The sequence below is a fragment of the Triticum urartu genome, chromosome 3 (assembly GCF_003073215.2).
Source record: "Triticum urartu cultivar G1812 chromosome 3, Tu2.1, whole genome shotgun sequence".
Classification (NCBI taxonomy): Eukaryota; Viridiplantae; Streptophyta; class Magnoliopsida; order Poales; family Poaceae; genus Triticum; species Triticum urartu.
Genome location: NC_053024.1, coordinates 294,891,093 through 294,909,578, shown reverse-complemented (window position 1 = coordinate 294,909,578; position 18,486 = coordinate 294,891,093). Strand labels below are relative to the sequence as shown.

At 44.8% G+C, this 18,486-nt stretch overlaps 1 protein-coding gene across 1 annotated transcript in view; it reads right to left on the bottom strand.

Annotated features, from left to right (window-relative positions):
- The window catches only part of LOC125543860 (DENN domain and WD repeat-containing protein SCD1), a 29,698-nt gene extending 13,938 nt beyond the window's left edge, over positions 1–15,760 (bottom strand). The window contains exons 1-13 of the mRNA XM_048707354.1: positions 15,418–15,760; positions 14,019–14,112; positions 13,694–13,895; positions 13,466–13,607; positions 13,251–13,351; positions 13,017–13,080; positions 12,726–12,839; positions 4,692–4,912; positions 4,177–4,231; positions 4,004–4,093; positions 699–894; positions 204–321; positions 48–111 (exon numbers count right to left, since the gene is read on the bottom strand). Of these exons, the coding sequence (XP_048563311.1) occupies positions 48–111; positions 204–321; positions 699–894; positions 4,004–4,093; positions 4,177–4,231; positions 4,692–4,912; positions 12,726–12,839; positions 13,017–13,080; positions 13,251–13,351; positions 13,466–13,607; positions 13,694–13,895; positions 14,019–14,112; positions 15,418–15,600 (1,644 nt within the window). The 5' untranslated portion in view covers positions 15,601–15,760. The remainder of the gene's footprint in view (positions 1–47; positions 112–203; positions 322–698; positions 895–4,003; positions 4,094–4,176; positions 4,232–4,691; positions 4,913–12,725; positions 12,840–13,016; positions 13,081–13,250; positions 13,352–13,465; positions 13,608–13,693; positions 13,896–14,018; positions 14,113–15,417) is intronic.
- Between the last annotated feature and the right edge of the window lie 2,726 nt (positions 15,761–18,486).

Here is an 18,486-nt window from a genome sequence, read left to right as displayed (position 1 = left end):
CAGAAACAATGGTAGGGATTATTTACATAGCAGTATGCATGACTTACCGCCCTCTCTCTGGGACTCAGACTTTCTGCCTTTGGACCCCCACTGATTCGGACAGCGGGAGAGCTGAAAACAGATGTCAGTTGATATTGCAGTTATAGACTTATAGTTACTGGAAAAGGTTAACGGTGAAAAAACTTGCAGGCCTGTCATCATACCTTGGTACTTGCTTACTAGCTCCACCAACTAATGCTAGAATTGATTTACGCTTTTCTTCTTGTTCTTCTGTTCTTGCATTTGCTGGAAAGCTTTTATAACAGTGCCTATTGCCTGGTTCTGCAGATGCGTTTATGGCTAATTACCTTTCCAAATATAATGGAAGTGCAGCACTAAACAGATACCCCACAACCCAGGCATTACAAGTCAAAATGAACCTCGACATGGAGAAAATACAACAGTTACATGGTTCCTTCAGTTAAAGTGTTTGAACAGTTTTGGTAAAGAGCTCAAGTTGTTTACAATCAATTCCTACACCGTAGTGTATTAGACCCAATAAAAAATGCACGGTCATCTACACAATCCTAAATAATTGTGTTCCTGAGGTCATCTGATGCTAACATACATAGGGTTTGAACTGTTAGAAACAGTGATTAAGTGTGACAATAAGATGGAGAGAACAAGTGTTAGGCAAAAAATAAAATGTAGATGAGTACCTGAACCTTCGATCTCAGAATCAGCTATTGTTATGATCTCAGGATCAGCAACATGAGAAGGAAAGATGGCCAGAGGGCTTTGTCCTCTCCCAGTTGCATCCTGCAGCTTATCAAGAAGGTTATTGGTGAATTCTTCTGCGTTGTTGCATCTTTCCAGATAATCCAAGAATCCCTGAGTCTCTATAAACTGCATAATCTGCCAAACAAGCATCAAATTTATAGTTTGTTAAGGATATGACCAAGCTAGCTATGCGACGGTGTTAAAATGCAAACACATGATTTAAGGTTAGGGTACACTTTAGTTAACTGTGTGTATGCTTGCCCTACCTGGCTACAAAGGATATAACACCGAAGTATATTATAACCAGCAATACTCACTTTAAATTAGAAGAGCTGTCGCGTTACAAAATAGGTAAGCTATTGTGAGCAACAAATAGAAGTCAGGAAGCATCAGTGGAAAATCAGAAATACTGAGTTAAATCAGTAGGATTAATAAGGTTAAGAACAATTATCAATCACCAAAGCACTTGGGAGACGTTTGGTTCGACCAATTTGTATCGTTATCTGATTACACCGCATGCTGATACCATTAATCACGTTTGGTTGGGCCGGCCCATAAACGAATACGGGGTAAACAGATTACGCCTTAAGTCTCGGTCGTTTCTGCCCATCCCAGACCGGGAACAGATCCCGTTACCGCTTCGCCTCCGGTGACGGTTCCATGGATCGATCCCCCCCCCCCCTAGATCCCCTTCGCCCTGATTCTTCTACGTCAAATCGAACGGCACAGGTGGTGGCGATGGAAAGCCGATCTCGGCGGCACCATGCGAGGAACAGCACAATGGCGGCTGCCACCATGCGAGGAGCAGCAACAATGGCGGGGGCCGCAGACCCCCTTGCCGATCCCCTTCTATACTCACGGTGCTGCTTCTTCTTCAGGCCCCATGTTATTCTTCTCCCGTGTTTTCCTCCGCTCTCTAGTTGTCCTTCATCTCCCCTCCAGTTTTCAGTTGTATTCAGGTTTTATTGCATAAACAAACGTTGTGAAGTAAATCGATACCCTTACCCAAAAAGGATTTCCCCCCGCTTTATATATAAAGCAACCATAACCGATTACAATCATCGCAAACAACTCAACACCACACAACACACCCAAGGCCGGATACAAAAGGTAAAGGAACAGCCACAAAGCTAAGCTCGGCGAAAGTAGGCCTACAAGACAGCGCCTTCAAGAAGGGGAACGACAGCGGAGCGCCATCGCCGCCGGATCCAAAGGATCATGGTTTTCACCTAGACACGGCAACGCCTTCAAGAAGGAGACGACGCCCACGGACGCCGATGTCGTCGGCCCAACCGAAGCCGAGTAGGGGATCTCCCCTGGCACGCACGCTCCACCTTCGAAACGCCTCCGATTGCCGAAGCACCGGCTACCACGCCGCCCGAACGGCCATAGCGACCAGCCCACACCTGAGTCACGCACCCCGCCCACAAGCAGCACGACTACCACCACCGAGGCCACCGCCCCGGCATCCAAGACCCCCCACAACCACCACGACGGCTAATGGACGCCACCGACCGATGAGAGGTAGAAGGCACCTCCTTCCACCCCAAAACTGACCCTTTGGCGGGAAGGCGGCCCAGCCGGCCAGATCCAGGCAGGGAAGGGTCGCCGGCAGCCGCCGGCCTCATCCTCGCCACAGCCACCGCACCGCTCTGCTGGGGACATGGACCACCGAGACATCGGCACGGCCAAGAAGCCCCCTGCCTCCCTCCCCGGTTCTCCCCCACCACCACCGGCCAGCCACCGGCACCCCCGCCGAGCAGCCAACATCCACCAGTCGGCCGCCACCGTCCGCCACAACCGCCGACCGATGAGCAGAGGAGAGAGGGTCAAGCCCGCCTCGAACAAAGCCGCCGCAGCCTGCGCCGCCCGCGGGGCAGATCCAGTCGAAGCCGCCGCCGCCACCCCCCGCCACGCATCCGCCCTGCACCACGTGCGTCCGGCCCTCCAAGCCCGGGTAGCCGCTCCGCAACACCGCCGCCGAGCACAGCCGTGCGTCGCCACGCACCGAATCCGCGCCGCGCCACCACCCGGGAGCGCCCGCCCGCGCCAAGCCCCCACGAGCGAGAGAAAGAGCCCCGCCGCCGCCAACACCAGGCGGCGCGGACAAGTAGCGGTAAGGGGGAGGGGAGGGAGAGGGAACACTCGCGGCGGCTAGGGTTATCCACTCGGTCGCTCGCGGGAGCGACGCGAGGGTAGGGAGGAGAGCTGTCTCGTCAGCGAGGCCGTACCTCAATCGATACCCTTACTGATTAGAATCAAACAAAATAGCAGCTGAATCAGTTACGCCCCTTCTCCACTATAACCTCATACCAGTCCTGTTGCCGTTACCATTGTGTGAACCAAACACCTCCTTGGTAACTAGTTAATCAGATGAAATCTAAGTAAACTCTGATTTTTGGAATATGTCAACCCCATATATGCAGATAAGACTAATGACGGATTTGAACGGATCAACAACAAAGGAACCAAGGGACCAAATTTCAGGACTCGAGTGACAGATGTAACTTTGCATACATGTTGACAAAGCCCATCTAGCAATAGGTTTGATCTGTGTGGAATGGCACATAACTCTTGTATAAATATAAGTATGCAAATGCGTCTATGGAATAAGGTGCACAGTTGTTATTTGTGAGCAGCTATTTCCTCTGTCTCGCAAAAGGGGATTCATTAGTTACTTTACAAATTAATGAACCATAATACAGCATGAACAGACTTCCATGTTCTCTCGTGATCGTTGTATATAGTACACGCCGTCAATGGAAAGTAGCTTATGTGCCATATAGCTCCATTTATATTAAGGCCAATTCCTGAATGTATAAGAATAGTGTATACTTAAAAACATCCTTATACATGGAAAAGCTTTCAGAGGCAAATCATTCGCTGAAATGACAGATTAAATATTGGAATAGTTCATTGGACTCAAGTTCATAGACAGGTCTTATGTGACCTAAGTTTATGAGGGCATTATTTTGGTCCCTAAACTTCAGAGGTAAGCCCAAGTCAGATATTCTGAGCACTGGCAGCTGGGTCAAACAGAAACTTAATAAATATACCACTCTTTTAACAGAATGGAGAACATTTTTACTCGCTTCCAAACTTGAGAGACCAATAGTACCACTGAGAAGTTTAGTGTTCAAAATAGACGCAAACTAAGTTGGGGAACCAAAAGATACTTTAACAGATTCAACTTTTCGTTCCATGATATACAAAGATGTAAAGTGCCAATGAATTGTAAGCATACCATCGACATGGACTCGACAGGCTGATTAGTTACTCGAGACCGTTTTTTAAGGAATGCTTGAGCATTGAAACCGGTTGGTAAAGCATTATCCTGACAAGCAAACCTCTTGAGTTACCACCAAAGAACGTAGTAGACAAATAGTAGTCACAAAACTTACTAGAGTGATGACTTACAATGAAGTTACGGTAACCACTCATAATCTGTGCAAAGAATCTCAAGAATATCAGCCTGCAAAAAAAAAAAGATCAACTAATAAAATAGCTCCCATGATGCCCACTGGAGAACAAATAATCCTAAACATAGATCATGACGAAGACCCAGAATAGTCTTCGGGGTTAATTCAGGATCAATCCATGCAACAAAGAATCATAAACTCCCTATCTGATTAGTGTCAAGCATATTTTCTTTTTCTCTCAGTTTCCAATTATTTACCATGCTCAGAATGGTAAGATACAGAATAGTCTGCATGAACTGAGTCTGAGCCTGTTCTCATGTAAATATACTTGTGCAGGCAGCCAGGCACTATAATTTATCTATTCATATTGTTGTCTAAGCCACTAGGCCTACTTTCAGTGGAATGCTGCTACCATTATAAGCCTACTTTCAGTGGAGTGCTAGCACAAACATCCTATTAATTAGCAATTGCGCACAGATACAAAGTAAACATTAACATGTAGCACAGAATTACCTGAGCTGAAAATCATGATCTTGCCCCCATGATTTTGCCGCGGTCCTTAAAGAATAGTCACCCATACTGCCAAGATTGATTTTCATGTAATCAATTGCCACAACATTGGGCTGTAGTAGTTTCAATATCTCACCACGCAAGAAACTATGTTCGCTTTCGGGTATAGGAGGAATGTCTTCAGTGGTTGTTATCCGATTGTATTCGAGATCAACCACCACTACCTGCAATTGCATGCATTGCCATTATCACAGCATCATGATGCATCATAATGGTAAAGTTTGAGAAAACAAACAAGGAAAACGCAAGTTTGCATTGGTTGGCCAAAGTAACAAAAACTTGGGGCAATAGTGAGACATCATTCTCATAAAATGCATTCAATATATGCAATATAAGAAGTTCTACATCTAAGCGCATGGTGTATAGAATAAATAAATGCAATTCAACTTCTCTTGTTAAGGCTAGGTACGGGTACTCTTGAACATTGTTCGTTTACAAATCAGTGTGTTATTCTCATGGAAATTATTCACACGCCCAGAAGCAATCCTGACTTCTCAGAGTTCAGACTATGATGAGGAACAATAGATGAGGGAAAAAACAGATGCCAGATCTGTTTGACTACTTCTAGATACTTCCACTCTAGTGTAGTATTTCTTTTTTTTCTTTTCTTTACCCTACCTGATGTCTCTAGAGTTCTCTAGTTATAGGTAGCTGTGAGTAGAGAGGTGAATCCTAAATAATGTTTTCTAGAGTGTTCCAGCTATAAGTAGAAGTATGTGAAGGCTTCCCAAAGCCCTATAAATAGAGGTCCTCACCTCTACTTTGGAACCCAGACTATGTACTCACTACCTATAATAGAACTTGTTGTTCTTATCTAAGATCTTGGAGTAGATCTTGTGCTCTAAGAGTTCTGGATTGAACTCTTGCTGCCATATCGGCCTACATTCGTCTCTAGAGCAAGCTGCAGCAAGCAATGGAGCAATTGGAGAAGAGGATGGATACTGCAGAACAACAAATCAAAGAGCTGCGTGAAGATCTTAATCGGAGATTTGAGCAACTGGTTGAGATGATAAGAAAGGGTGTCCCCCTGCTACCAATGAAGGAGATTCATCTAAAGAAGAAGAAGATGTTCATCAAAGAAGGAGAGGTAATCTTGGAGCAAGACCACCACAACGTGCTGTTCAACGTGCTTCAAGAAGGCCAATTTATGTTGAAGCTTCTGAAGGTGAGGAGTATGATGATGCCCTTGAAGAACCAGATCTCTACGCATATCGGAGAGTACCCAAGCCTACATATGCAAGAGATACATACAAGGTGAAAGCTGAGATCCCAACTTTTAATGGAAATGTTGATATTGAAGGGTGCCTAGATTGCTTATATGAAGTGGAGACTTTCTTTGAGGTCATGGAGGTTCCGGAAGATCGTAGAGTTCCCTTGGTCGCATACAAGCTGAAAGGAGGAGCCCGTGCATGGTGGCATCGCGTTCAAGAAGAGCGCAGGCTGAGAGGAGAACCTCATGTGAGAACTTGGCAGCAAATGAAAAGTCTCTTGAAAGGGGGATTTTTGCCCGCTGATTATGACCAGATCCTATTTATCCAATTTCAAAATTGTGCTCAAGGAAATAGGAATGTTTCAGATTACACGGAGGAGTTTCTAAGGCTACAAGTGAGGTGCAACCTTGCTGAAACTGAAGATCAACAAGTTGCAAGGTACATCAATGGTCCCAACGATGCTATTCAAGATCGATTGATGATGCAACAAATCTGGTCCATTGATCAAGCACAAGCTCTAGCCTTAAAAGCCGAGAGGTTTATGAGGACAAGAAAGGCAACTAAGGCTCCATATCCTCATGTCGAAGGCTCGTCTAGGAGTCAGCCTAATAGAGCGGAAGAAAAGACCACTCCACTAAAGGCAAAACGACCCATCCAGAAGCAAACTAGAGGCAAGGGTAAGTCCAATGAAGGCCCAAAATGCTATAAATGTGGTGAAGACGGACACATATCCAGCGGTTGCCCACTAAGGAAATTTGTTAACACAACTATCCATGATGGTGAAGGCAATGAGGAAGAATACGAATCTGAAGATGTAGAGGGACAAGAGGTTTGTCAAGAAGAAGGTGAAGAAGTGGTATGTGTGATTCAGCGTCTCCTATGTTCCACACCACAACCTGACGACACACAACGAAAGAAAATATTTGAGAGCAAATGTACAGTGAATGGCAAGGTATGCAAATTAGTGATTGATAGTTGCAGTTGCGAGAATCTTATCTCCCAGAAGTTGGTGAACCATTTAAAGCTTGATACTCATGATCATCCAAACCCCTACACTATTGGGTGGATCAAGAAAGAGTGAATATGAAGATCACCAAACAATGCAACCTGCCACTTTCTTTGGGCAAGCATTATCGCTCAAATGTGTTGTGTGACGTAGTTGATATGGACGCTAGCCATGTTCTTCTTGGGAGACCTTGGCAATTTGATGTGGATACTACACACAAGGGCAAGGAAAATTCTTACTCTTTTATTTGGAACAAGAGAAAGATCATTATTTTACCAAACAAAACTTAAGGTAATACCTCTAAGGAGGGGAAAACTATATTAACTATCTCCCATTCCTCTCATGAGTTTATGGAAAACTTGAAGGAGGCAGATTTGTGTGCTGCACTTGTTGTAAAAGGAGAAGAGCACCTGACTGTTGAAATTCGAGCAAAGGTACGTGGTTTATTGGCAGAATTTCAGAACATACTTGGAGAGCCACAAGGCCTGCCACCGATGAAAGGAATTCAACATAGAATTGACTTAATTCCGGGAGCAAGTCTTCCTAATCTTCCACATTATCGAATGAGCCCAAAGGAGCATGATATATTGAAGGAGAAAGTGGAGGAATTGCTACAAAAGGGGCCCATTCAAGAAAGTATTAGCCCATGTGCTGTACCAGCCCTACTCGCGCCAAAGAAAGATATCTTGGCGCATGTGTACGGACAGTAGAGCCATTAACAAGATCACCGTAAGGTATAGACTCCCGATTCCCCGTCTGGATGATATGTTGGATCAGCTTAGCGGAGCAAGAGTGTTCAGAAAGCTAGATTTAAGAAGTGGATATCATCTAATCTGTATCAGACTCGGGGATGAATAGAAAACCGCCTTCAAGACAAAGGAAGGGTTGTTTGAATGGCTAGTCATGCCATTTGGACTCTCAAATGCACCAAGTACCTTTATGTGATTAATGAATCAAGTCCTTTGACCCTTCTTATCCCACTTTGTTGTGGTCTATTTCGATGACATCTCGATCTATAGCAAGGATGAGGATGAACACTTTGATCACATTCGAAAGGTGCTAGAAGTACTAAGGGAAAATGAGCTCTACGTCAACTTGAAGAAATGTGTTTTCCTGCAAACACAACTTCTTTTCCTAGGATTCGTCATAACATGTGACGGTATTCGTGTTGATGATTCTAAGGTTGAAGCAATCCGAGAATGGCCAACTACGAAGACCATTTCTGAGGTAAGAAGTTTTCATGGCCTTGCAACTTTCTATAGGCGATTTGTGAAGAATTTCAGCACTGTCATGGCACCAATTACCGAGTGTTTGAAGAAAGGAAAGTTCCAATGGACAGAATGTTATGTGGCTGCTAGAAGGAGGGCGCGAGAGGGCCGGCCGGGGGCCTTTTTGCCCACGGCCGGGCAAGAGGGAAGGGATTTCCTTCTTAATTCTTGCTTGATTAGATTGATACATCTCCTCCCCTTATATAGAGAGGTTTACTTGACTCCCAAGCAAGCGACCCTTATCTCTAATTAACCCTAAGACTAACGGACTATACCGCCAGCCCAGGCCCATTAGGCCCATTATGTACTCTAACACTACACCCCACCTGGACATGCAGCTTGTCCTCGAGCTGCAACCTAACCAACTTATAACCATGACTCGACGCAACACAAACCTAACACCTAAAAACAAGCCTTTTACATCTCGGCTTGTTTTATTACTCTCAACCTGAAATGGACTAGGACGCTTTATTTTGGACCCCTGAACATAAAGTGGACACCATCCGCACGTCGGACATGCACATGTACAGCCGCCTGGATCCCATGGACACCATCTGGACAAAAGGAGTGCATGTGTATGGCCACTTGGAAGTGGTCGCAAGAGCGACCAGCAGAGGCGCCCTCGCGGCAGCCGGCGGAATGCAGTGGTGCTACGCGGTGCGCCCCTGTCGGTGACACCCTGCCTTCTCCCCGTCGGACGGCTGTTGGTCTGCATCGCACAGAGAAGAGTGGAGGGCTTGCGATGAAGAATGACGAGGAGGGGTGCGCCCCCCCCCCCAACCACCGATGTCGCAGACTTTGAGGTCGCTGCCCGCGGGGGAAACAACATGCCCAAGATCCCCGACGCAGCGGACGAGATCGAGGTCCTTTGCGCAGCGAAGCGCGGCTGAGAGGAGCGTCAGCTATAGACCACGCATCTCCCGCACACGCCGACACGCTAGGAGGCCGCGCGCAGCAGCCTGTAGCCTCACCGCCGCCGACACGTGGCGGGTAGTTATCCAAGCCGGAAGCGGTGACGGCGACGGCAGGAACTTGTTCTGCTGGACGGGGACGCCCTGGGGAAGCGGTAATGGTGACGGCGGGAACTTGATCTGGTGGATCGGGACTCCCGCCGGCGCGGTCGATGCGGGGCGGGAGCTGACCGGTGGTGGCTGCTACAACGGAGCGCCGGGCGCGGCGGAGGCCACCAGGAGCGGCGGCTGCCACTGTAGCCAAGGCGGGGCGGTGGATGGCAGCTGCAACGGCTGCTGCAGCGGCCCGGCGAGCGCGGCAGGGACGCCTTGGGGCAGCGGCGGAGCGCCGGGCGCGGCGGAGGCCACCAAGAGCGGCGGCTGCCACTGCAACCAGGGCGGGGCGGTGGATGGCAGCTGCTGCGGCTGCAGCTGCGGCCCGGCGAGCGCGGCGGAGGCCGCCTGGTGCAGCGGCTGCCACGGCGGCGCGGTGGCGGCGATGGTCGGCGCAGCCGGGTGCGGCCCGTAGGAGACGGCCAAGAACATGCGGATCTCGTGGACCGCCTGGGTTAGGTCCCGCAGCGCCCCGGACACCTCCTCCGAGGTGAGGACGGCGGGGGCGGGCGCGACGGAGGATCCCGGCAGCGGAAGAGACAGGTTGGGCGGCGGTGAAGACATGATCGAACCGAAGCTAGCTGATACCAAATTGTTATGTGGCTGCTAGAAGGAGGGCGCGAGAGGGCCGGCCGGGGGCCGTTTTGCCCATGGCCGGGCAAGAGGGAAGGGATTTCCTTCTTAATTCTTGCTTGATTAGATTGATACATCTCCTCCCCTTGTATAGAGAGGTTTACTTGACTCCCAAGCAAGCGACCCTTATCTCTAATTAACCCTAAGACTAACGGACTATACCGCCAGCCCAGGCCCATTAGGCCCATTACGTACTCTAACACAGAAGCAGCTGAAGCTAGTTTCAATGAGATTAAACAAAAACTATCACAAGCTCCTGTCTTGGTGCTACCTGATTTCAACAAGACTTTTGAGTTGGAGTGCGATGCAAGTGGAGTAGGCATTGGAGTTGTTCTATCTCAAGAAAGGAAGCCCAATGCTTTCTTTAGTGAGAAGTTAAGTGAAGCTAGACAGAAATGGAGTATCTATCAGCAAGAATTGTATGCCGTTTTCAGAGCGTTGAAAACTTGGGAAGTCTATTTGCTGCCTAAAGAGTTCATTGCTCATAGTGACCATCAATCCTTGAAGCATTTTAGAAATCAAAAGCATGTTGACCGCATGCTAGCAAGATGGGCAGCATATCTGGAGAGATTTAACTATCTCATCGTGCATAAATCTGGAACAACTAACCGAGTGGTCGATGCTTTGAGTCGTCTTGCATGCCTCCTGACTTCTTTTGAGGCTGAACTTCCAGGCATGGATCAAATAAAGGAGTTGTATGAGAATGATGAAGACTTTGGCCATGTTTGGGTAAAGCACATCAGGGAACAGCCATTAGGTGATGACTATTTGGTGCAGGATGTCTATCTCTTCGAAAATGATTGTTTGTGCATCCCAAGGAGTTCTCTGCGTGACAAACTAATTAGAGAACTCCATTCAAGTGATCTTAGTGGCCATGTTGGACGGGACAAGACTATCGCTAACCTGGAAGCTCGCTACTTTTGGCCACAACTAAAGAGAGATGCTGGAAAGTTTGTCCAACGATGCCCTATATGTTAAACCTGCAAAGGCCAAGTCCAGAACACAGGGTTATACATGCCTTTGCCTGTTCCTGTTGCTCCATGGGAGGACATCTCTATGGACTTCGTCTTGGGTTTGCCAAGAACAAGATGAGGGAGTGATGTCGTTTTTGTGGTCGTGGATAGATTCTCTAAGATGGCTCATTTCATCCCATGCCGCAAGACAACGGATGCTCATCATGTGGCAAACCTATTCTTCCGAGAAGTGGTCAGACTTCATGGAGTTCCAAGGTCCATTGTCTCAGACCGTGATAGCAAGTTTCTTGCTGCATTTTGGCTCACTTTGTGGAAGCAATTGAACACTGAATTGAAATTTTCTAGCACTGCTCATCCACAAACGGAAGTGGCGAACAAGTTTTGGGGTAATCTGATCCGTTGCATTTGTGAAGAAAGAAAGGGACAATGGGATTTGGCTCTATCTCTTAAAGAGTTCTCCTACAATAACTCCAAGCATAGATCCACAGGAAGGGGCCTTTTTTCCATTGTCTACACTAAAGTTCCAACACACGTGGTGGACCTGGTGAAGCTACCATCAAGGGGAATCCATTGTCTACACTAAAGTTCCAACACACGTGGTGGACCTGGTGAAGCTACCATCAAGGGGAAACTCAAAATCAGCATTGTCCCTTGTTGATAGTTACACTGAGTTATTTGACGAGATTCGTGGTGTTCTGGAAGCACAAAATCAGAAATATAAACAACTTGCTGATTTTAAAAGGAGGCCAAAATCATTCCAAGTTGGTGATAAGGTGATGGTCAACCTCCGAAAAGAGAGGCTGCCTTTAGGTGTTAAGGGGAAGCTTAGGCAGCGAAGGTATGAGCCCTTCTCTATCATGAGGAAGATAAATGATAATACTTATGTGATAAATCCTCCAAGCGACATGGGCATATCCAACACTTACAATGTTGCGGGCTTGACTCTCTACCATCTAGAAGAAGTGCTCTATGACGATAACTCGAGGGCGAGTTCCAAACAACCAGGGGAGAATGATGAGGAACAATAGATGAGAAAGAAAAACAGATGCCAGATCTGTTTGGCTACTTCTAGATACTTTCACTCTAGTGCAGTATTTCTTTTTTTTTTTCTTCACCCTACCTGCTGTCTCTAGAGTTCTCTAGTTATAAGTAGCTGTGAGTAGAGAGGTGAATCCTAAATAATGTTTTCTAGAGTGCTCCAGCTATAAGTAGAAGTATGTGAAGGCTTCCCAAAGACCTATAAATAGAGGTCCTCACCTCTACTTTGGAACCCAGACTATGTACTCACTACCTATAATAGAACTTGTTGTTCTTATCTAAGATCTTGGAGTAGATCTTGTGCTCTAGGAGTTCTGGATTGAACTCTTGCTGCCATATCAGCCTACATTCGTCTCTAGAGCGATATCTAGCGCAGCACGTTGAAGTTGTTCCTTCAACACTTGTGATGTACACATTGTAGCAGCAAGGTGGAGTTGCTCCTCCACAACCTTTGTGCTGCTTCAGACTAGTAACAAAATATGTTGAACCAAACTTCTTCGCTCTCAAAATATCATAGAACCCTTGCAAACATCCGTCTTCAGTTCAGGGTTACAAAACTATAAATATAAAGATTTGTTGTGACTTTATTAATCAAAGCAACATTCACACATCGGCTGTGAAAGGAAAATGATCCTACCAGCAAAAATAAAAAACAGGTGGACCAAACCTTTAAAAAGGCTATTTCCACTAGTAAATAAGTACTAGTACGTATTACCAAGAGAATATAGGCAGGCAACGGCAGAAAAACAGCCAACGGAAACTTCATTTAATGTTGCAACTTACACCATCCATTGTCACTGTAGATGTGTCAACACCTGAATGAAGTCCCATCATGTAGGGAGTCGGAGCATCAATGTAGTCAACACCACTAGAGAATATTATTGGAATGTAGACATGCTGCAGCACAACAAATACGTTGAATGGGGATAATTCACCACATGAGCATAACATAAAATAATGAGAATTTCTGGAACAGATATGAATGAAATCCTCAAGCGCAATAATTATTTTACATATTTGTGAAGCCTGCTAAAGACTTGGGAATAAAAAGGAACACAGTTGAATGAAACCCACCTGCCACCTAATCGGGTATATCAAATGGCATATGGCTTCTGAAACTAGAGTTAATAATGTATACCTGCATTACAAAACAAAAGAGAAGTCCAGCAAACTTAAGATAAACTTCAAACACTTCCACTTAAGGTGTTGTTCCAAAGTAACAATCCATTCACTTGTAAACCTAAGCTAAGACTGGGATGGTATAATGTTAAAACATGGTCAAGAGTTGCATTGTGAAACTCAACAGACTTGTTAGATCTTAGCAATATCCTTCTTTCAAGCAGAACGGCAGTAAAGAGCTGTATTAGTTTATCAACATCCAGACACTGCACCAATGGCTGGAAGGATATCTGCAACCACAATCAGCTTGACATTACAAGTTGAATGTGAACAAAATGGAGTATCTAAAATGGTACTGGAAATATGGTCAAGGAACATAAGACAAAATGGAAAGGAAGCCATACATCAGCGTGAGGAAGCCATTCTTTTGGAGGAGTTTCCGCGGAAAGAAGGCAATTATCAATGGCAAACAAGACACGATCCTTTCCCGGTGTTGGTAATGGAACATTTGACACCACATGGGATATTATATCCCACAAAGGCTTGCTGAAATCAGGGCCGACAAATATTAAGCCATGAAAAAGGCGTAATCCATAGTTTATAAAGCGCACGCATGAACAATGAAAGTTTACCTACAACCGGCAGGAGAAAAACAAAGGACAAATATTTCCTCTAGAGCATCACGGAGGACTTGGAAACAAGGAGAATGGGACACAAAGCAGATGCATTTATCAGCAAAAGAATTCACCGGAATTTGGTAGGCTTCAATAATATCTTCACAAATTGGATCCCGAAATGCAATACAACTGACGTAAATTTTTGAACCATCTCCCTCTACAAAAAAATGATGACTATGTTAAGAGGTGTCTATGTAAATAATAAGCAATAATAATTTCAACTCGAAGGGTTAAAAACATGTACAAAGTTCGGGAAATGTCAACTACCAACAAGACATACCTGTCAAAACTATGGGATAGCTCCTTGGATAGGTGGAGACGTCATTGGCGTCCAACCCAGAAGAGTATATTCTTACACCCGCTGGCAAAACACACTGCAGTTATCAACGGACAATGATAGAAAGGTTCAGATTACAATAAAACAAGATTAGGGATAAAATAGACATGATGATATCATGATTGTCATTCAGCGGTTTAAAATTATTATAACATGAAATCAATCACATTCTTTTGTTCACATTACTATCTTTTCTTTTCAGTTATCTGGCAAAGATCTCCACTATTTTATTGGTGTTCAAGGTTCAGCCCCTGGGCAAATGACATGGAATTATCCAACATTGCTAAACAAAATCGATAGTTAAAATAAATGGATGGCACGCCCTACCCCTTGCTTTCCGTCCCATGTGTCATTAACATGTTTTTCCGCAATAATACATGGCTTACAGACTTTGATACTGCTAACAAATTTTGGTTGTAAATTATATGTGCTGGTACAAAAAGGTCATGGGCAGGGATGTGATTGAACATGTTAAAATAGCATGCCCCTACATACATCACACGATCACATTGTAACAGTAACCTTCCATGTTCAATTATCTCCAACCACACAGATGTACTGAAGCCAAATTCCCTGCTTACACCAGTTCATATAGCATCAAATCATCTGCGTGCAGGCAGAGAGGCCACTGGAGCAAGTTGGGGCACTTGTCCTAGAATGCCAGCATTTTTCCCAAGATAGCAGGATCTTGAACTTTCGATGGTAACTTTCAACAAGGAGAGATGAAGGTAACTGTTCAAAGAAGAAACTCTGTTGGGCAGAGCGGTTAAGCCTCTAGTAATCTAGTGTGCACATTGGCCTGAGTGCCTACAGACTCACCCTTATAAAAATCAATCAAACTTGAAACCCAACCGAATCGGGTCAACCTAATCGACAGAATAACTAGGTGACCGCATAATCTTGAGGTGGCACGACCCCAGTAGTATGGTGAGCAAGCAGTGGCATGGTGCAGCAGGCTAGCAAGTGGCCGTGCAAAAGAACTATCCCCAGCAGGCCAGCAAGTGTGCGGACAATGTTATCACCTCGCAGGCCAACAATCCACGGCGCAGTGTGGCGGCCAATAATTTTCCCAGCCATTCTTAAATTTCTGTCTCGACCGATGCACGGTTGAGTACGCAACTGGCATATACTCCGTACAATTCTAACCTCAGTGCACTAGAGCATCACGAATTCACGTCTACAGATCAACCATTTCGAACTTAGCAACACGCCAGCCCAATCAAATGCTAAACAACAGCAATTTGTCCATTTCACCGAAAATTCGAATGATGGGGGCCGAAGCAGATCGCGAGAGGAAGAACTGAGGGGCAGCTGGAGGAAAGGGGCGGGATCTGCAACTCACGGTGGGGAGCTGCGGGGGCGGGGGAGGGTAGAGCGCGTGGCCCGAGTGCGGGAACTGGTCGATGAAGGCAGGCATGTACATTTCTTCGGCGCCATGGAAGCCCTTGAGGCCATCAAGCGCCCGGATCTCCGGCCCCAGCCCGCATACCACGAAGTACTCGAAGATCCGTGACGTTGATGCCATCGCCTCTGCCGTCGATCACCGGCAGTCACGCCCACCCGCCCTCCTCCGGAAAGGGATCCTCGTCGCGGTCGGTCTCCGTCGATCTCTCCCTAGTTTCGACTCTGCGGGAAAGGGAGGAGACGGTGTAGGCCGACGGACGAAGGAAGGCGACGGGTCGGGTGGACTTTCTGTTTGTGATCCGTTAGCGAGAAAACAGAGACAGGCCCGTTAGGAATCTTTTTTTCTCACGAAAATGTTAAAATCTGGCATCAGAACTTTTTAGCGCTATACAAATCTGACGACCAAATTTGCCATGCGAAAACAGATATACAAGAATTTATCATGTTCTAAAATAAAAATTACCGCTTAGCACGCTACAACGATTAATTGCCATGCGTTCGATCTGAATTAGACGTACTATTGGGCGTTAAATTTTCAGCCCTAAAAATCTGACATTACATTTATGTTTAAATCGCTTTTATAGAAGAACCAGTTAGGAATATGGGAGCCAATTTTAGGCATTGTTCTCTGCAATTCATTTGTCGTCTATATATGTTTGTCAACTATTAACAAGGGATACATTCCCCTAAAAAAATTTAGCAAGGGATACAAGAAAAGTCTTTCCCCCACCTTGTTTTGTATATTTCTCTGGCGACGCTCTACCTGAATTCCACATCTATCGATCGGATTTGGGGGTTTCTTGAGGGAGAGTTAAGGACGGTGAGAGAGATAGAGGAGAAAGATGGGGTTTTGTCTATTTGATTACATTTTTAGGGAGACTATTTGATTACATGGGGAGTGGTTTTCTAAGGCCCACGCAACAGTAAGAATGTGGAAGGCGAGAGGGTCGTGCGGCGGTATGGTGCTTTACAGATATTAGCGGTGTGACGTCTTTCCGCAGCTCCAGCACCGACATAGCGGCGTCCGGATTTTACATCACACCACTAAATTATACAAATTTACAAATTAATTTAATGCTTACCCATAACATATAGAATTTGCAAAAAAATAACAGCAAACTACAAAAAATAAACAACATACCAATCAAATAATTTTTAACAAATAATTGCAATCAATATTTTTAATTAATTATTTGGTCATAATATACATCTATTTTCTAGACAGTGTACATCACAAACTCTGTGTAACTCTCTCAAAATATAACCAAAGCCTATAAAGATCATAGCAATACAGCATGATAAGTTAATAATTTTTGACTTAGTTAGTTTGTACGAATTTTTTAGTAACCCCCTAATTAATCATAACCATACCCTAATTACAATGCCAAAATGTTATCAATAACCTCCAATGTTGTATACAATGTAGAAAAAATGAAACTCTAAGACGACAAGGAAAAACTATGAGTCTGCATGTATCAATTTTCTTTAATTGAACTGGACATGGATCGGTTTTCTAAGCAACGTGCATCATGAACTATGTATAACACATCATACTTTAACCAAAGCTTATAAAGGATATAGCGACGCAACATTAAAGGTTTCATGAACTTTTGACTTCATTGACATGTTTTTAATTCAAAAACATCTAACACAAAAAAGTGTCAGTGCCTTGCCCTTTCGGGGGCAACGCCGCTGATATCTATCATAATTTTAGGTGGCGTTGCTTTTTCTGTCCACGTCACTTATCCATTTTCTATATCACCCCTCATGACCAAAACTTTGGGGAAAATTTTCCCGAATCCATTCTGTGACGGCTCCTTCACCACTTCTTCCAACCGACGGCAGCGCCCGCCCATCCTCGATGGGACGACGAGGGCGTGCAACCCCTCTTCCTAGCTACCGATGTGCATCCACGACGCCATCGGTGGCTAACACCTCTCCCCGGACAGTGGGTCGTCTCCGTTCTCCAAGGCCGAGCCGGCGCACGACCTCCATACCGACGCCAGCTGTGTCCCTCCAAGCCGACACACTAACACCCTATCTGACCCCCAACCCGCAGGTTGTCTCCCCCCCCCCCACACACACACAATGGCCTTGTTATTTTTCAACTGCGACATTCATTTTGCTATATGGGTAAATACTTGCTATATTTTGCATGTAATACATATATGTAGTTTATCTGTGATAGATCCGTACATTTTGTATGTGATGGATCATGCATTTGTGATATTATGTTTGTCCTTGATATGTTACATGTGTGATATAGATCCATTACATACATATTTGCATGAGGATATGTCATGCCTTTTGTCGTAGATTCGTGTGTAGACCGATAAAAATTTATAGCATCATTGATGTCCCACGAGTATAGGGGATCTAGTCTAGCCTTTTTCATAAGTAATAGTGTTGAATCTAACGAGGAGTGTAAGAAATTTACAAGAAGCTTTCATCAAGGTTTTACTGTAAAATCTGTAAAAGTAATTTGACAAGTTGTTTGATACCAGATAATTTATAAAAATGGTAAATAGCAACAAAAGCAATAGAGTGAAGCAAGTGGCCAAAACCTTATGTATGCTAAGGACAAGCCGTTTGGGTTTTTTATAGTGATTAAAACGCTCTTGAGGACACTCGGGAATTTTGTGAAGTTACTTTCACCAAGTTCTATTCAGTTACCGTTCATTGTTTTGATAAGTGTTGTGTTGTAACATCCCAATTTTTAATTTGGATGTTAATTATTAGGTCATCATATGTATCCATGCTCTTTGCATTTTTGTTTGATTTTATTTGAACATTTTGATCCTAAAAGACCTTAAGCAACTCAAGGACCATTTGAGAGAGTTGGAGGTTTTATAAAATTTCATTTTGAATTTTCAAAACTGGCAAATTGGATCAAAGTGATTTTTATTTGAAATTATTTTTTCCAATTATTTCGAAATAAATAAAATATTGAGAGAAGATAATATGACTTCTTCAAAATAAAGAAAATAATGGAAATTTAATTTTAAAT